This window comes from Berkeleyomyces rouxiae (assembly GCF_048999995.1).
Source record: "Berkeleyomyces rouxiae strain 22BRR77 chromosome Unknown BrBRR77_ptg000012l, whole genome shotgun sequence".
In the NCBI taxonomy this organism is placed as follows: Eukaryota; Fungi; Ascomycota; class Sordariomycetes; order Microascales; family Ceratocystidaceae; genus Berkeleyomyces; species Berkeleyomyces rouxiae.
In genome coordinates this window covers 1,947,845-1,962,723 of record NW_027396502.1, presented here as the reverse complement: position 1 = coordinate 1,962,723, position 14,879 = coordinate 1,947,845, and the positions used below count along the sequence as shown (strand labels likewise).

Sequence of the window (14,879 nt, the reverse complement as noted above, 5' to 3'; positions counted from 1 at the left end):
AACAACTGACGACATCGCGACTATCACCGGCTACTGGTCTCCTGGCGTCACAGGTCTGATCTTGCTATTTACTACTTTTCTCCTCACCTGTCTCGACCTAGTATCCCGCTCATGGCCTAGGGCCTTTGGCCTTCCCTATACTCTTCTGAGAGTAGATCTTGGTAGAACTACTTGTAGGCTGTCATGGCCTCACCATCGGTTCAACGAGCGCGATCTCCGTCCCTGCCACTACTACCGCTAAGCCGATCTCGAGACCTGAAGCAACAAACAGCGAGTAGTGTAGCTTCCACACCTGCGCCAGAATGTATAGATGTCGGGGATGGGAAGGAGAATGCACAGGAAAATGCAGTTGCGCAAGTCCAGAGTCGCAAGCGGAAGCGGATATCAGATGCAGCTGACGCTGTTGCGCTGCTAGGCAAATCATTTGTTCTGAAGGTACCCCTCCTTGTATCCAAACACGTCCGCGATGGAAATGCTAATTTACAACGCCTGTATAGCCTCAGAGCTCGTCCTCAAACCCAGCACCCCATACTCTGTACCCAGTTCTTGTGCTACCGCGAAAGTATCTCTCGCTGGCCATGCTCGATTTCCACTCACCCTTTGCCGAAATATATGCTGCGCGGCGCTTCTCAGCTCCGGCTGTACGGATAGTCGATCTCGAGACCCGCCGAAGCGGCTCGCCACACGTTCTTGTCGCAGTATCGCCAACTCACAAGCTGTTCGTGCTGGATGCTTGCGAACAGGGCATCTTTGCGATATGCCAGATTGGCTACTGGGTTAAGCTGAACGATCTAACGGACAAGGCGTCAATATGCAACTGGAGCATTTCTGAAAAACTCCGTGTGCGACAGGAAGAAAAAGAAAAAGCTCGCGACAAGGTAAAGAGAGACGCCAAAGAAGGCAACCGAGCGTCTTTGTCTCGAGCAGCAAGCGAGGTAAACTTGAGGCCAGGCTCAGGAGACAAGTTGAAGGCCTCGATATCAAAGGCGACGCCCGGCTCTCTAGTTGCACAGCCTCTCCCACGAAGTCAGGTAGTAATGAGACCTCCGCCAGAGAAGGCTTCGGCTACCGCAGTCCCAATATCCCCTGCGCAACAGACTACCAATGCTATCTTGCCGCCAACACCCATCTCGAATGCTCCTCCTTTGAACGATGAACCACCGACGGCGGAAAGCATATTTGATAACACTCGTACGCAGTACTGGGAAGCCCTTTATAAGTCTGTTGTGCGTGTCTCTTCTCAATCCTGTCGTAAGTAACCTCATACTAATAACGTACAGGGACCACTTACATACTTCGCAAAAGGACCGCTGTCCCGCGCGCGCGCGGCCTTCACGCTCGGCACCAAGAACGAGAGTCGTATGAGTGACCTCGTAGCCTTTCTGCAGAGCTTAATCATGACTACAGCCCAACTGGACGCCAAATACCGAGAACGCATCCCCCAAATCATCCGTGACATGAAGGGGTTTTACAACGAAAGCGACGACAACCAGGCCGATAGCCGCCCTAAGAAGCGACGACAGCGCAAGATGAAGCTTGCCAAAGACGGCCTCTATCCCTACGAAGAGTCCAGGATCCGCGACTGGTGGCGGCACAATATGCCGCAGCTCAAAGACGACACAGTCATCACCGAATCTGACATCAAGTCATACGCGTCCCTGCTGCGCATCCGCGAAACGCAACTGCAGCTGATTATTATTCTTGAGGCCTTAGCATTAGAACCGCTAGCCCAGACTGAAGAAGCGGCCAAGGCGGCAGCCGCCACGGCATCCGCCGTGCCCTTGCTTCCAGATCAGGCCGTGCCAAGTGTGGAAACGGACGAGCCTCCAAAGCCGCCACCGAAAAAGTCCAAGAAGCAAGACCTGGCGACCCTCGCTGATATCCTGGCCGATAGGCTAAGCATCTGGCAATCAACCATCTCAGATGAGCTACGCATTATCCAGAGTGCTAATTTGCCCAAGACGTCCGATGACACTTCAAAGCAGATCGAAATGTCGTCTGAGCCGCTGAAAGATTTTTGCATTGACGTTATTATTCCATTGTAAGTATCAGCACAACACCTACCGAAATTCATATTGTTCTCGACTCTAACAATCACTAGTTTTGCCAAACGACTTCCAGTGGTCTGCGAGTCCATCAGCGAAAAGCTTGGCGGCCCTTCAATTCTTCCAAAGAAGAAGCCATCCAAAAATGCCGAAGACTCGCCCACTCACCCCAACAGCCATTCTGCAAAGAAGGAGAAGCAGCTCCCCGGCGCCGTCACAAAGCGCACCGCCCAACCGCGCAGCTCCAAGTCCAAGCGCATGTCGCTCGGCCAAGCCATGGAGCGCGCCGTCGCCCGCGAAGAGCGCCAGTCTCTGCACCGCAGTCTATCGCGCGGCCCGAGCCAGATCATCGAAGCCATGATGGCCACCCAGCCGCGCGAAGTACCCGGGTTGAAGCGCGAAATGAGCGAGACACAACTGAACCGCATGAGGAGCGATGGCACCGGTTTGATGAAAGCCCCTGGCCTCTCACGCAGCCAGAGCATGGCCAACCTTGCCGATGACCCCAAGGCGCGGAAGAGAGCTCTAATCGAAGCTGAGCTGCAGCATGCCATTTCGGCTATTCGTAAGCCAAATCGTGAGCTTGCCGGCAAAACTATCACCAATGAGTCGGAGCTTAGAAGCACTGGTGGTGGGCTTTCGCAGATTAGGAAGACCAAGAAGCCTCAGCGAATGGTCCCTGGAAGTAGCCCACAAGTCATCAAGGCCACCCCAATGCGCCCGCGATACCGTGACTTTGACACTGGCGACAGCCAGCGACACAGCCAATACGCTCTGCCGTCCGAGAGCCAAAGCTATACACAACACTACTCACAATCCATTACACAAGACTACGGCCATGGCCACCACAGCCTCACATCTGAAGGGTCAAGCCGGCACAACACCCAGAGCTTCTCTGCACCAGGGTACAGACAAGATGACCCTATTGATGACGTCATTGGCGACACACCCGCAACGTCACGATACAAAAGCTTTGCCGCCAGTTCCAGAATCCCCGGCGGCATCGTCGAAGATGACGGTGGCGAAGACATAGTCGGCGAAACTCCCGCGCGGCCACGCCACCACGCTGCCATCAGCGCAACCCCCGTGCAGATCCACCGCACCAAAGCTATCCACACGCCAGGCAGCGCCGTTTTAGCCCGCTCCAGTGCAAGGGTGGCCACCAGACCCACCGATCCGTTCGACGACCAAGATGAGCTCGCGCTGTCGCCCGTTCTTGAGCGCAAAGCCTCAGTGCGGCGCTCAGGCGGAATCAAGGGCTTGCTCTTCCCACGGTCGGCCGGACGCAGTAGCGGGCCCGTCGAGTTCAAGAGCCCGTCAAAAAGTACGGCTCTGGCGCGTACACCCGGTCCAGCCCATGTAATGACTTCGTCCCCGTTTGCATCGGCGACGGCGCGCAATCTGGCGGCAAAACTCAATGCGTCGTCGTCACGGTCAACAGCAGCAGCGCCACCGAGAATGGACTTTGAGCCATTAAGGACACAGGGTGTGCCACCGGGTGCGGCGCCTGCTCAAGCTCCGTCCATTTTTAGCCAACTTGGATGGGATGATGATTTGGACGATATTATATAAAGTGGGCTCGGTGGTGGTGGTTAGCTCTCCTTTCTTTTGTTTTAATGACACATATTCACGTATTAGGCAATCATACAGCATACATCTCCTTTCTCATAATAATAATACCCTTCTTTTCACCACTAAGGCGCATTAGTGTATTTCGTAGATCTCCTATTTAGCCACTGTTTTCTATTTCTTGAGGTTCATCTTCACCCTTCGGACCTCTCACGACAATGAGTGGAAGTTCTCGGATCTCGACGTGTTCCTGCGTCATCAAGTCGACAACTCTAACTGCTTCGATGCCTAGAATACCTTCCTTGAGTGCCAGGAAACGCAGTTCCGTCACGTGGCATGAACCCGGAGCCAGCGGCCCAATTCGCACATCTGCGCTCAAACAAATTACATCGGGCGTATCGACGAGCGCATTGTACTGCAACGCATGTACGATGTTCTCATCCATAACAGCATCGGCAATCTGGACCACGTCAGGGCGGCGAGACATGCTAGGCGGACGAGCAATGCGTATGTCGTTACGACGGCGGCGTGGCACTGCTACCAGCGCCATCTTGCGCGCTGCCGCATCAGTCCGCTCGATCGAACGGTTTAGCACGTATACCGACCACGCAAATTCCTGTCCTTTGTAGACGGGGCCCGGGGGTGCGGCAAAGGTCACGGTGACGCCGAGATCAGGCACAGCAAGCGTAGGCTTGGCGTCGTGCGCCGGCAGAGAGTCGGGGCGGGATACCGATGGTGAGATTAGTGAGGCTCCGTCACCAGCACCCGAAATAGAGAGTTGTGATGGCTTATGGGACCGCTTAATCGGCGGCTGTGTGGCTGAGGGACCAAACCCGGGGTTCACTGGAATGGTGAAATCGATTGGGGTTGACCACTGCATCACGAGCTCGGGTTTGGTCTCTGAACTGACATCTATTACAGCGCGGACGGCAATATCGAGGTCACGGGCAGGACTTCGCATGCCTTCTGTGTCCACAGCCGGTGTCAAGCGGTACAGGAAAGTCACATGGTCCCTTGGGGTGCATGGCAATGGGAGAGTAAGACCAGCGACAGAATCAGACATACATACGACATTTCCATCCTGAACAGACAGATCTATCTGTGTAATTTTAATGGGAAAGGTAAACATCCCAGTAAAGTCGACCTCTAATGAGGCAATCAGGTCTGGCGTGGCAGGAAGAGTGTTGGGCCGCGCAAAACGCACGCGTGTGTGCACTGCTGGCACTATTGGCAACGAAACAGCCGCCTGGGCACGCAGCGGGCGCATTAAATCACGCGGGTTCGTCAGTGGCGCAACGCGCGAGACGCGCAATGCTGAAAGACGTGGCATCACGCCACCCAGCCCATCATCTGTGGAAAAGGACGACAGTAGATTCATGCCGGATGTCATCCCGCTTTGTAGGTAACCGTTGCGGCTTTTGTGTGTACTGGGAATTATCGAAGGGTTGGTGAAGCTCGGCTCGAGTGGCTTCAGACTGGCTGATGCTGAAAATAGGGCTGTGGGTTGCTGAAGACGAATGCGTGGACGGGCGAGGAATAAGGGCATCTTCCACACAGCGTATATGTTCTTAATACGGGGTACCCGGTCTTGGCGGGTTCGCGAAAGCCCCTCAGAGGTCTGCTCGTCTGACCCGGCAGCCACCTGGTCTTCCTCTTTTGCGTGCCCCTCCTCGGCATCTCCACTAGGATCAACATCCCCATCTATGATGATGAACGGATCATCGTTGTCCTCCAGAGTACCCGAAAAGATGAGATCATGAGGCACTGGCCCATCTCCCCGGTCCGGCTTGTTGACGATCTGTGCCTCCAACGTTATCACCAGGCGCTTTAGATGTGCCCGCAAAGCCTCCTCCTCTGCCCACGGTGTGCGCAGTACAAGCAGCACCTCCAACGTCTCGTCTACAGCGCCATAAAAATGTCAGCAAAAAAGTGACAGCCAGGCCGGGATGCACAAGGGGGGCATACCAAAGAAGAGAGACTTTCGTTGCTGTATTGAGTGCAAGAATCCAAGCGAGTCACCAAGATCGGCCTGACTGAAGATTTCTTCCAGGCTAACACCGGTTGCCGCCGGGATGATGAATGAAAGTAACGACGAGTCGACAAAGTTCACGGCGGCCTCATCGTGACCCAGCGAAAGATCCTCCGATGCAATGGCCATAGCGCGAGCAATTGGGCAGCTTCGGAATTATGGACAAGCGAGATGCGATGGTGCCAGAGCTATCGACAGACCACTCAATGTGTAGTTCATTAACTACAGCTTAGCTTCCACCTCTTATCCAAAGTTGTCTTCAAGAAGTTGATGTACTTGAAGTTGGCGTTGATTTGCCAGTTCTCGTTTGTCCTCTGGGATCTTGAGCTAACGCCACAAGTGACTGCTTGACGCCACATTTTGGCGCTCGACCCCACATATAAGAGACATCACCGCATCACCAACACTTCATTTGAACAACGAGCAACTACTTACTTAACGTTACTTAAAGGCAAAATTATTTTACAACTCAAAAAGACACATCGCTAAAAAGCTATCAAACACTATAAACCCCAACCAGAAGAAAATTTAAAATTGCAAAATCAAGAACTCAAAAATAACACGGCTCGTCCGCCGCTGGCTTACACCTTTGTCTGTCCCCGCGGTGTCAACCCCCAGTATCCGCCGCACGCACAAACTCTCATCTGCGCAAGCACGTACGTGAGGCCTGGCTTGTGTCCGTAAATGTCTTCCATGGCTGCCGCACAGCGCGCACAGCGGCGCAGCTTGCCTGTCGATACGGGTGCCTTGATGTGCGGTGAGGGAAAGCCACCAAGACCACCAAGCCCTCCTTGATAGTTCTCGCCCTGGACAGACTTCTTTTGTGCCAAAATGTGTGCGTTAGGCAACAACACATGCTTGAAGCTGTCAACTATCACACCGCGATTCTCGCGCTCCAGGAGCGCTTCGGGTGAGTCTTGGGCTTCCAGCAGTGTATAGTCATGGAACAATAACTTCTTCTGGTCCATTTTAGCTCGCAGATTGGGCAGATCCGTGCTAACCAGCTTCTTGACAACTTGTACCAGCACTTGTGGTATGTGAGGCGATAGTAGAAGGGTCAGCTCGTTCTTCGTCTGCATATTCTTGACGATAACTTCTATATGATGTGCCACCTGTTCTGCTGACTGGTTCTGCGTGCCCAGTTGCTGCTGACGCTTATTCATGATAGTCTGCATGTGCTGATAGCTACTCCGGATGTCTGTGGCAATTCCGGAAAAGAACTTTTCCAGCTCATCAAATTTGAACAAGGAGGACTCCATGACCTTGTGCATGCGTGAATACGCTCGGTAGAGTGCAAGGTTTACATGACTGTCGTTGGGATTGTAGTTGCGCTCATAGAAGCTGGTAGCCTTTTTGCTGAGGCCATCCATGTGCTGTAGCCGGCGAAGTATGGCCACCATAAAGCCTCGTGATGAGGAGCTGAGGATAAAATGCAGTGCAATGTTGTTCCGCTTTTGCAGAAAGTTTCCAAGCTCAGTGCCTCCTCTGTATTGTTGGAGAATGTCGAGAAACTCCTTGTCTTGAAGGAGCTCAAATAATGAGTCTAAAAGCCAGCACATTAAGTCAATTGACCATTTATGACAGCCAGTAAGCGCATCTACCACCTCTATAAGATTGTTAGTCGAGTTTCAACCAACAGAAAACTATCGGTGCAGGTTATGTACGCTATTTTCGGATTTAGACTTGCCTGGTTCGTCCAAGGGACTCAGCTTTTCTCGGAGGTGTGGTGGAGTATTGCTTGATATGCTCACCATGACGATGACGCTGCGAGCATGAAGCGACAGCTTGGCAATCTTGCTGCTGAACGACCGCTTCTTATACTGGCCATTGAAGCCCAAGTGGCAAAGCATTGAAAGAGCCAATTGAAGGTGATGGTTCCGCACGAGAGAATCATGATGCGACTCTTCCGAGTAATCGACTACCATCTTGAGCATGCGTGCAGTCTCTTGTATGAAATCGTTTATGAAGTTGGGCTTATCTCTCATGTTTCGAGCAATGGCTAAGACATCTTCAAAACTGGTTTGCGATGGGCCACAAGATCCAGCAGCAAGCGTCAGGCCAGCGATAACCGCGGTATATTGTTCTATCAAGTTGGGTTAGCTTCATTTACACTTGAATAATAGTTTTTCTGGCTCGAAAATGCAGCTTACTATCTGTCTTCATGTTTTCGCCAATATCGTCCATTGTCTGGAGCTTGCGCCATTTTATCTTCTTATCGTTGCAAATTTGCACTAATGAGCAGCCTGTAGGAGAGAATGCCACATTAAGACCTTGGATGTTTATGTCGTTAGTTTCCAGGGCAGATAGATGGCAAATGTAAATACTGGGTTCAGGACTTACAGGGACTCTGGTCTTCAAACGTCATTCCGGTTTGGTGCAGGCTGTGCACTTTGGTGTAATTGGCATCGCTGTACAAGAGCTCCATAGTGAAACGGTCTCTGTACTCAACAGACCCGTCAGCAAAAGTGATGAATAGGACACGGCCAAGTTGCATTTGGTGAATATTAATCACTACGCGGTTAAAGATAACCGGCTCGAGGCGGTTGAGTCTGAATGAGTTCTACAAGATGACAATGCTGTTAGTTGTCCGATTGATATGGTATAATGGGCGAACAACGAAAGACCCACCTGGCTAGCATTCTGTCTCCGTGTCCCCAGGCTTTCAAAGGCCTTTAAAAGCGGCGTCTGCTGCTCCTGTACTATTTCCCAGCGATCGAGTACGCTTTGAGGCTCGTGGTGAGGTGATGGGTCAGAAGGGGCGTAAGACCGGACAGACATGACAATGCCATTGGCCCATTTCTTGGTGTTTGGGTCAGTAAGAGATGCTAGAATCTCGAGATGGGTAATTTTTGCCATAGCATGATCAACAGGTGAGCCGCTCTTGTTGGTTCCTTGGTACCATGTTGTCGCAGCAACATGCTGCTCGGTAAGCACGGGGTTTATAGGTAGCTTGTTTCCACCTTCGCCGTTGATGCCCCAGTCAATATTAATTTGGATCACTCTGAGTTGCTTAGAGGCCGTAGCAATGACAGCCATGAGGCCAGTCTTGTCGGAGCAAATGGAAGCATGAGTAATTTGGTCCTCAGAAACAATGATGCTCTCGAGTTCATGGGTAGTTTCTTCCACCTTTTCGGCTTTGGAGCTTGGGTAGAAAAGTTTCAGCAACCCATTATCGGTGATGCAAAGCAGGGCACTTCTTCCTGGATGTGGATGATACGGAGGAAATGCATGGACAAAGGAGCTATCATAACGAAACGGGTCATTGTCATTTTCCTTGATAGCAGGGCCGTGCAGAATGTGATACTATATGTAATTGAATGTTAGCTTCATGTAAATGTCTAAGCACATGGTGTTCAAAACATAATCTCAGAATTGCTTACCTGGCGGGCTGGCGGTATGGGTGTTAGCCAATGGCATCCCACGACGGAATTCAGGTCATCGAGTGAGTCAGAGACCCATTTGCGGCTGTATCCGGCATTGTTAAGGCTAACAAAACTGAGAATAGTCACTCGGCCGAGGACGTCGAAGACAGCAAGCTCGGGGTTCTTGGTTGCAGCCCAAGCCAGATGTATCAGAGGTATGTTATCAATCCCATGAACAAGCTCTGATGTTGTGGGCTCGCTGAGTCCCCATTCGCCAGTGTCACAATCTATGCGTAAAAAGCGAAGTTCTACAGCCTTTCCATCTGGTGAAATAGAAGCCACAGTGCCAAATCGTGACCATGCAATCATTCTAGAGTAGATGGGTTAGCAAAGTCCGGCAGTCTTAGCAGCCACTTTTATATAGCTACCAAGGAACAAGATGAACATACTGACAGCAGCCCCGGATTTTCAGTTGATCCAGTCGCATTCGCAATTCACTTGGCAGCGGAGGCCTTGGTAGCTCTAGTTCTGGTACCGATCCCTCCACCGACCCCGAAACTTGCCCGACTATCGGAGCACCTATAGCTCCGTTGGCCATGTTAAAGTTTGCCTGGTCAATGATGCTCGGGCCATCGCCGTCGCCATCGCCGTCGCCGAAAAGATCATCCACATCGGCCATGTCGGCATTGGGCGCTACACCCTCCATGACGGGGACTGGCGCGACGCCGTGGCTCTCCATTTCCCGCAGTGGCAGAGAAGCAGACCCCGGGGACCAAGACGGATTCAAAGTGGCTCAAGTACGCAACTGAGACGAGGCAGAAAGCGCAGTCTGTAGTAGCGGTGGTGGTATGCGGTTTTGTCTCGTCGATGACCGGCACAAGAGGGAGCGCGCGCAGTGGATCAGAATGCAAGAGCAATAACAGCAATATTCCCAGTGGTAATAAGGGTTCAGTCGGGGTTCAGGATGCGGCGGTAAAAGATAACATGTATGCACGGGTTAATGGAGGCCGCAGAGATGAGATGGCAGAGGCAGACCGAAGAAGCATCCACGGATATTAATGTTGAACGCAGGTGCAGACGAGGCTGAAGGTATATGTAATATGTAAACGATGCCTTTAGTGCCTATAAGCCCTGCATGGCCCAAGCTCGGCTTGTGCCTGTAGACGTAGACATCAGCGCCTTTGGCCCAATGAAAATCACTAATGGGCACTATATCTATAGCACCAAGGCACGCTAGAAAAGCCCTTGCAGACCCGCCTGCAGCCAGCTTGGTAGCAGGCTAGTTGCCGCTATGCCTGTGGCACTAGATGGCCCTTGCCTTGTTCTAGAAGGTCATAACCCTAACGCGTAGCTTGCACGTAGTTTGCGCCAAGCTTGACATAATGTTACGCCACAGCGCTGACGCCACATTCCCAGAACAAAATAGGTGGGCCGATGTCTGACGTGCACATGGCCGGATTCTCAACGTCAATTCAAGGCTGGGAGCACAAGAAATCAACATCGTCAAAAATAGCACAGAGCCTAGCTTCTAGCGTCGTTACCCCCCTGCGTTGCTGGTTGGCGGACTAGCATGAGATGAAAGCGTAGCGACAGTTCAGCGGCCGTTCTCTGCAGTATGGCTTCTGGAAAATCCAGCGTCCACCAAAGCAATGAGCCTAGAGCCCCATGGCTTCAACACGTCCTCACCATCTTACGCAACGGTCTAGTAACTATACATAACTACACACTTTGTGCCTTGTTCTTGACATCAGACTGCCCAAATGCGGACTGACTTCTCTGGACCCGGCATAACTAGACGAACCCACTTCTTCTCCGCCCTATATCTGAGACAAGATCCCCCTTCCTCGTCCTGCTGCCATCCCATCCACTTTTGGGTGTTTCTTTTCACCCATTCGCTCAAACCACCATCGCCACTGTTGATCTTTGTGTCTTTTTATTTCTTGTCAGTAACCCTTGCGTCGTCAAAACCCTGGGAACTTGCCTCGGGTACTTGAGATCATTACATTGTCATTATCGAACCCACGCCGCCGTGCTGTGCCTTGTTTCTCACTTGCCTACCAACTCTCTGGGGCGGAACTACTGCTTAGGCCAAATTTTTCATTTGTGGGCACACATCACTTCAGCGTCCCCATTGAACACCATTCTCGTTTCCTGTTGGTCTCAACCTGGCTGCCCTTGGCTTTGTGCCGTTTTCCGTTTTATACCGCCCATTGTCTCCCAGTTCGCCCATGATGAGCCGTGGATAAACAGGGAGCGCCCTCTCTTTAGAAACCAAGCCGTTGTCTTTTGTCTCCCCCAGCAGCGCTATTCTGGGACGGCCTCTCGATCTTGAAACGTTTTCGTTCCCATCTGAGCCCAGCCCAAATTTCCCAGGCTTGATATCCTTTTCTGGCGAAGCGCTGCGAATTATTTTCCCGTGAACCAACCCTCCCGTCTTCAACTACTGGCGTCCTTTTTGTCTTGTGTCTGGTTTCTGGTTTCTGCAGGTTGCAACCCTTACGCCGCCACAGCAATGGATACTGAATCTCCCAGCATTCCGGCCTCGGCCATGCCTGCAGAGAGCCCGCTTAAATCCACTCCGACCGCCCCTTCAGCGTGGCTTGTGGATTGCCAGGACCACGTTCTCGGCCAACATAAATCCTCGTCACCTTTCTCAGAAATTGCAAAATCAATCACAGCCCCAGCATCACCATCCAACGCCGAGTTTCCAGTTTGCTCACCGCTGACATCCAACAACACTCGGACCAAACACGCGCCCGAAATCTCAAAAATCGCGTCTGGTCCCTCAACCCCCCCCAGCACACCAACACAGGCACAGGCCCTAACACAGGCCACCAGCCCCAAGCCGCCGTTGCCAGTAATCAACCTAGCAAAAACCGAAAACACATGGCGAATTATTCTTAAGGTGCCATATTCGTCTTCTGCCAAGCCAACAAAACGCCCCAGGACTGCGCTTCCCGACTCACATCAACAAAAAACTTCTGCCAAGCGACGAAGAGTTGAACTCGACTCTAAGACCGACGACATGGCTCGAAACGCGCCCAGAGCGGCGAAAGACGCGTCGAACACTACAAAAAGAGCGTCCTCAACATCCGCCTCCGTCAAGTCAACTGCTACGAAGGCGCCAGAGCCAAAGCCCACCAATGGGAAAACAAAGACCACGAAATCATCTGATACAACAAAGTCCATGGCTAGACCTACCACAGAGAAGCCTGCTACTTCCAAAGGACCCAAACCCCGTACCACCGAATATCTTGACCTAGACGAAGTTTCCCAAGCTGCACCTGACAATGGTACGCCGCACCCCGATACTGCAAAGCTGAACATGCTCATGAACGCGCTGCGCAAGAAGAAGAAAATCGTAGTCGTTGCCGGAGCAGGCATCTCTGTGTCTGCTGGAATCCCCGATTTCCGCTCTGGTCATGGTCTGTTCAAGACGCTCAAGAGTGAACACAAGCTCAAGGCCTCAGGCAAGCAGCTCTTTGATGCCAGCGTTTACAAGGACAACGACATGACCGAGTCATTTCATGCCATGGTGCAAAAGTTATCTACAATGGCAGCAGAAGCACAGCCGACGCCCTTCCACCACATGCTTGCTTCGTTGGCTGAGCAGGGCCGTCTACTAAGATTGTACACACAAAACATTGACTGCATAGACACGAGACTTGAGCCATTAGCAAGTAACGTACCTCTGAATGAAAAAGGACCGTGGCCGACTACTATTCAGCTGCACGGCAGCGTGCGGCACATGACGTGCTCCAAGTGCGGGTTTCTAGGCGAACTGCAGAGCGACCTTTTTGTTGGGCCTATCCCCCCTGAGTGCGCGCAATGCCAGGAACAGGAAGCTGTGCGCATGAACTTTGCTAGGAAGCGGAGTCAGGGCGTGGGTAAGCTGAGGCCGCGCATTGTGCTCTACAACGAGGGAAACCCAGACGAGGACGCCATTGGCGCAGTTTCCATGGCTGACCTTCGAGCGCGGCCTGATGCAGTCATAGTGGTGGGTACCACAATGAAGATTCCAGGGCTCAAACGGCTTGTAAGAGAACTGTGCGCCGTTACCCGCGACCGCCGCGACGGGTTCACGGCTTGGATCAACCTAGATCCCGAGCCACAAACGGTCGAGTTTCGTGGCTGCTGGGACTTGGTAGTTAAAGCCAAGTGCGACAATGTGGCTACACTGCTTTCGCTGCCTCGCTGGGACGAATACCGCGCATGGGCCGCAAGTGGTATGCCCGCCACAGAAAACACTGATGAGGGCGCCGGGGCGCTCCGTAACAGCAAGCTCAAGGTCGTTTCGGGCGGCATTGCACAAAAGCAAGACAAAGCCACAGCAAAAGCCAAGGCTGACCCCAAGAGCAGGAGCAAGGCAAAAGCCAAGATTGAACATGCAAAGGATGGTGAGCTCAGCTGCAAGGCGTCTGGTACCAGTGCAGCGGACTTGGCCGGCGCAACGGCAGTGGGAACGTCGGAAGAAAGCACATGCGGGCGATCTGGTTTTCCCACTCTTGGGCCTGCTACTACGTGTATTCCAAATCACGAGCATGTGCAGCAGGAGGCGCCACAGGGTCAGTCGCAGCAGCAAGATGCCATGTTAGAACAAGAACAGCCTGAAGAGGTTGACGCAGGCGAAGGCCTAATCGTACGCCGTCTAGAGGGGGTGAAGTTAGACCCCTACACAGAGGGTGCAATAGAGACCGGCACAGCAACCAGAGACGCCGCCAGTGTCAATGGAACCCCGTGTGGATGCAGCAGAAGCGAAGACAATGATGCTTCTATTGCTCCCTATACCAATACCGCTACTGGTCACGTGCCCAGCAAAATATCCCCTTCGCCGTCGACTGGCAGCAGCATCAACACGTCAAGCTCCTTTACTAACGACACCCCTGGCCAACCTGGTACTTGTACATGCACTTGTACTAGTGAACCCGATAACATTGCTTGTGCTCATTCTGCACCTAGATCCATGACCTCAGCTTTTCTTCAGCCGCAACCAAGAAGAAAAGCTAAGACTACGACTAAGGTTTCTGTCGCTTCGTCTCAGGAAAAAGTTCTTATAAGCGAAGAGCCCGCCGCTGCCTGCATGCTCGAATCTGCTGTTGCATCACCATCTGAATTTGTCTTTGCCTCTGAAGCCCAGTCTTTGGAGTGTTTTTCTTCCTCTTCCGCTTCCTCTTTCTCTTCCTCTACTTTGGCACCTACTACTTCTGCTCCTTCCTCTTCAGCTGCCAAGAAACAGCGAAGTACCACCCGTAAACAAACACAGTTGGCTTTTTCTTCTATAAAGGCCTCTGCTGCTGCTGCTCTGCCCTCTGCCAAAAACAATTCTCACTGCGATCCCGACCCCGACCACGATTCCAATTCCAATTCCAGTCCTGGCCCATTGTGCAACTCAGAAGCCTCCTCGTCTTCTGTTCCATCTCGCCGTCGCAGCATCAAACCCCGTGCAGCCAAGACTAAAGCTGCCGCCGCCGCCGCCGCATCTTCCCAGTCTTCATCGAAAGCTAGACCAGGCCCTGAAGTGCGATCCAAGACATCTACACTCACAAGCTTTGTCACAAAATCCTCTGCACTTGGCCGCAAAGCGCTTCCATCCTCGAGACCGCCGCGCCCCATAACCATCACCCCGCCGCCATCGTCGTCGTCCCAGCACACAACTGCCTCTAGTCCTCTGCTCTCAGCCATTCTCCCGCCCAAAACGGCAGAGGTGACGTACACACCCGAATCACCTGCAAGTCTCTGCGACGTCATTTCCTCCCCGGTGCCTGACTTTGCCCGCCTGCCTGATTCTGACAGCGCCCCCTCCCTGGGCTTGTCCTCTGATTGCGACGCCCGCGATTTTCAATCCTAATTTCGATTTCGACACACTCACATATA

General features: G+C 52.5%; 4 protein-coding genes across 4 annotated transcripts; 2 read left to right on the top strand and 2 right to left on the bottom strand.

The window, feature by feature from the left end:
• Positions 1 to 183: 183 nt before the first annotated feature.
• Positions 184 to 3,617, top strand: BROUX77_007862 (uncharacterized protein; the record flags this gene model as incomplete). The annotated part of the gene is made up of 4 exons (XM_073753002.1): positions 184 to 435; positions 498 to 1,226; positions 1,281 to 2,041; positions 2,102 to 3,617. 4 exons carry the CDS (start codon positions 184 to 186, stop codon positions 3,615 to 3,617), a joined length of 3,258 nt encoding a protein of 1,085 aa, XP_073602155.1.
• Positions 3,618 to 3,774: 157 nt separating this feature from the next.
• Positions 3,775 to 5,772, bottom strand: BROUX77_007861 (uncharacterized protein; the record flags this gene model as incomplete). Its single annotated transcript, XM_073753001.1, has 2 exons — positions 3,775 to 5,513; positions 5,580 to 5,772. The coding sequence occupies 2 exons, from the start codon at positions 5,770 to 5,772 to the stop codon at positions 3,775 to 3,777; spliced, it is 1,932 nt and encodes a 643-aa protein (XP_073602154.1).
• A 452-nt stretch (positions 5,773 to 6,224) lies between these two features.
• On the bottom strand, positions 6,225 to 9,744 carry BROUX77_007860 (uncharacterized protein; the record flags this gene model as incomplete). The annotated part of the gene is made up of 7 exons (XM_073753000.1): positions 6,225 to 7,249; positions 7,331 to 7,726; positions 7,794 to 7,913; positions 7,984 to 8,203; positions 8,272 to 8,946; positions 9,024 to 9,375; positions 9,455 to 9,744. 7 exons carry the CDS (start codon positions 9,742 to 9,744, stop codon positions 6,225 to 6,227), a joined length of 3,078 nt encoding a protein of 1,025 aa, XP_073602153.1.
• A 1,773-nt stretch (positions 9,745 to 11,517) lies between these two features.
• On the top strand, positions 11,518 to 14,853 carry BROUX77_007859 (uncharacterized protein; the record flags this gene model as incomplete). Its single annotated transcript, XM_073752999.1, has 1 exon — positions 11,518 to 14,853. The coding sequence occupies one exon, from the start codon at positions 11,518 to 11,520 to the stop codon at positions 14,851 to 14,853; it is 3,336 nt and encodes a 1,111-aa protein (XP_073602152.1).
• Between the last annotated feature and the right edge of the window lie 26 nt (positions 14,854 to 14,879).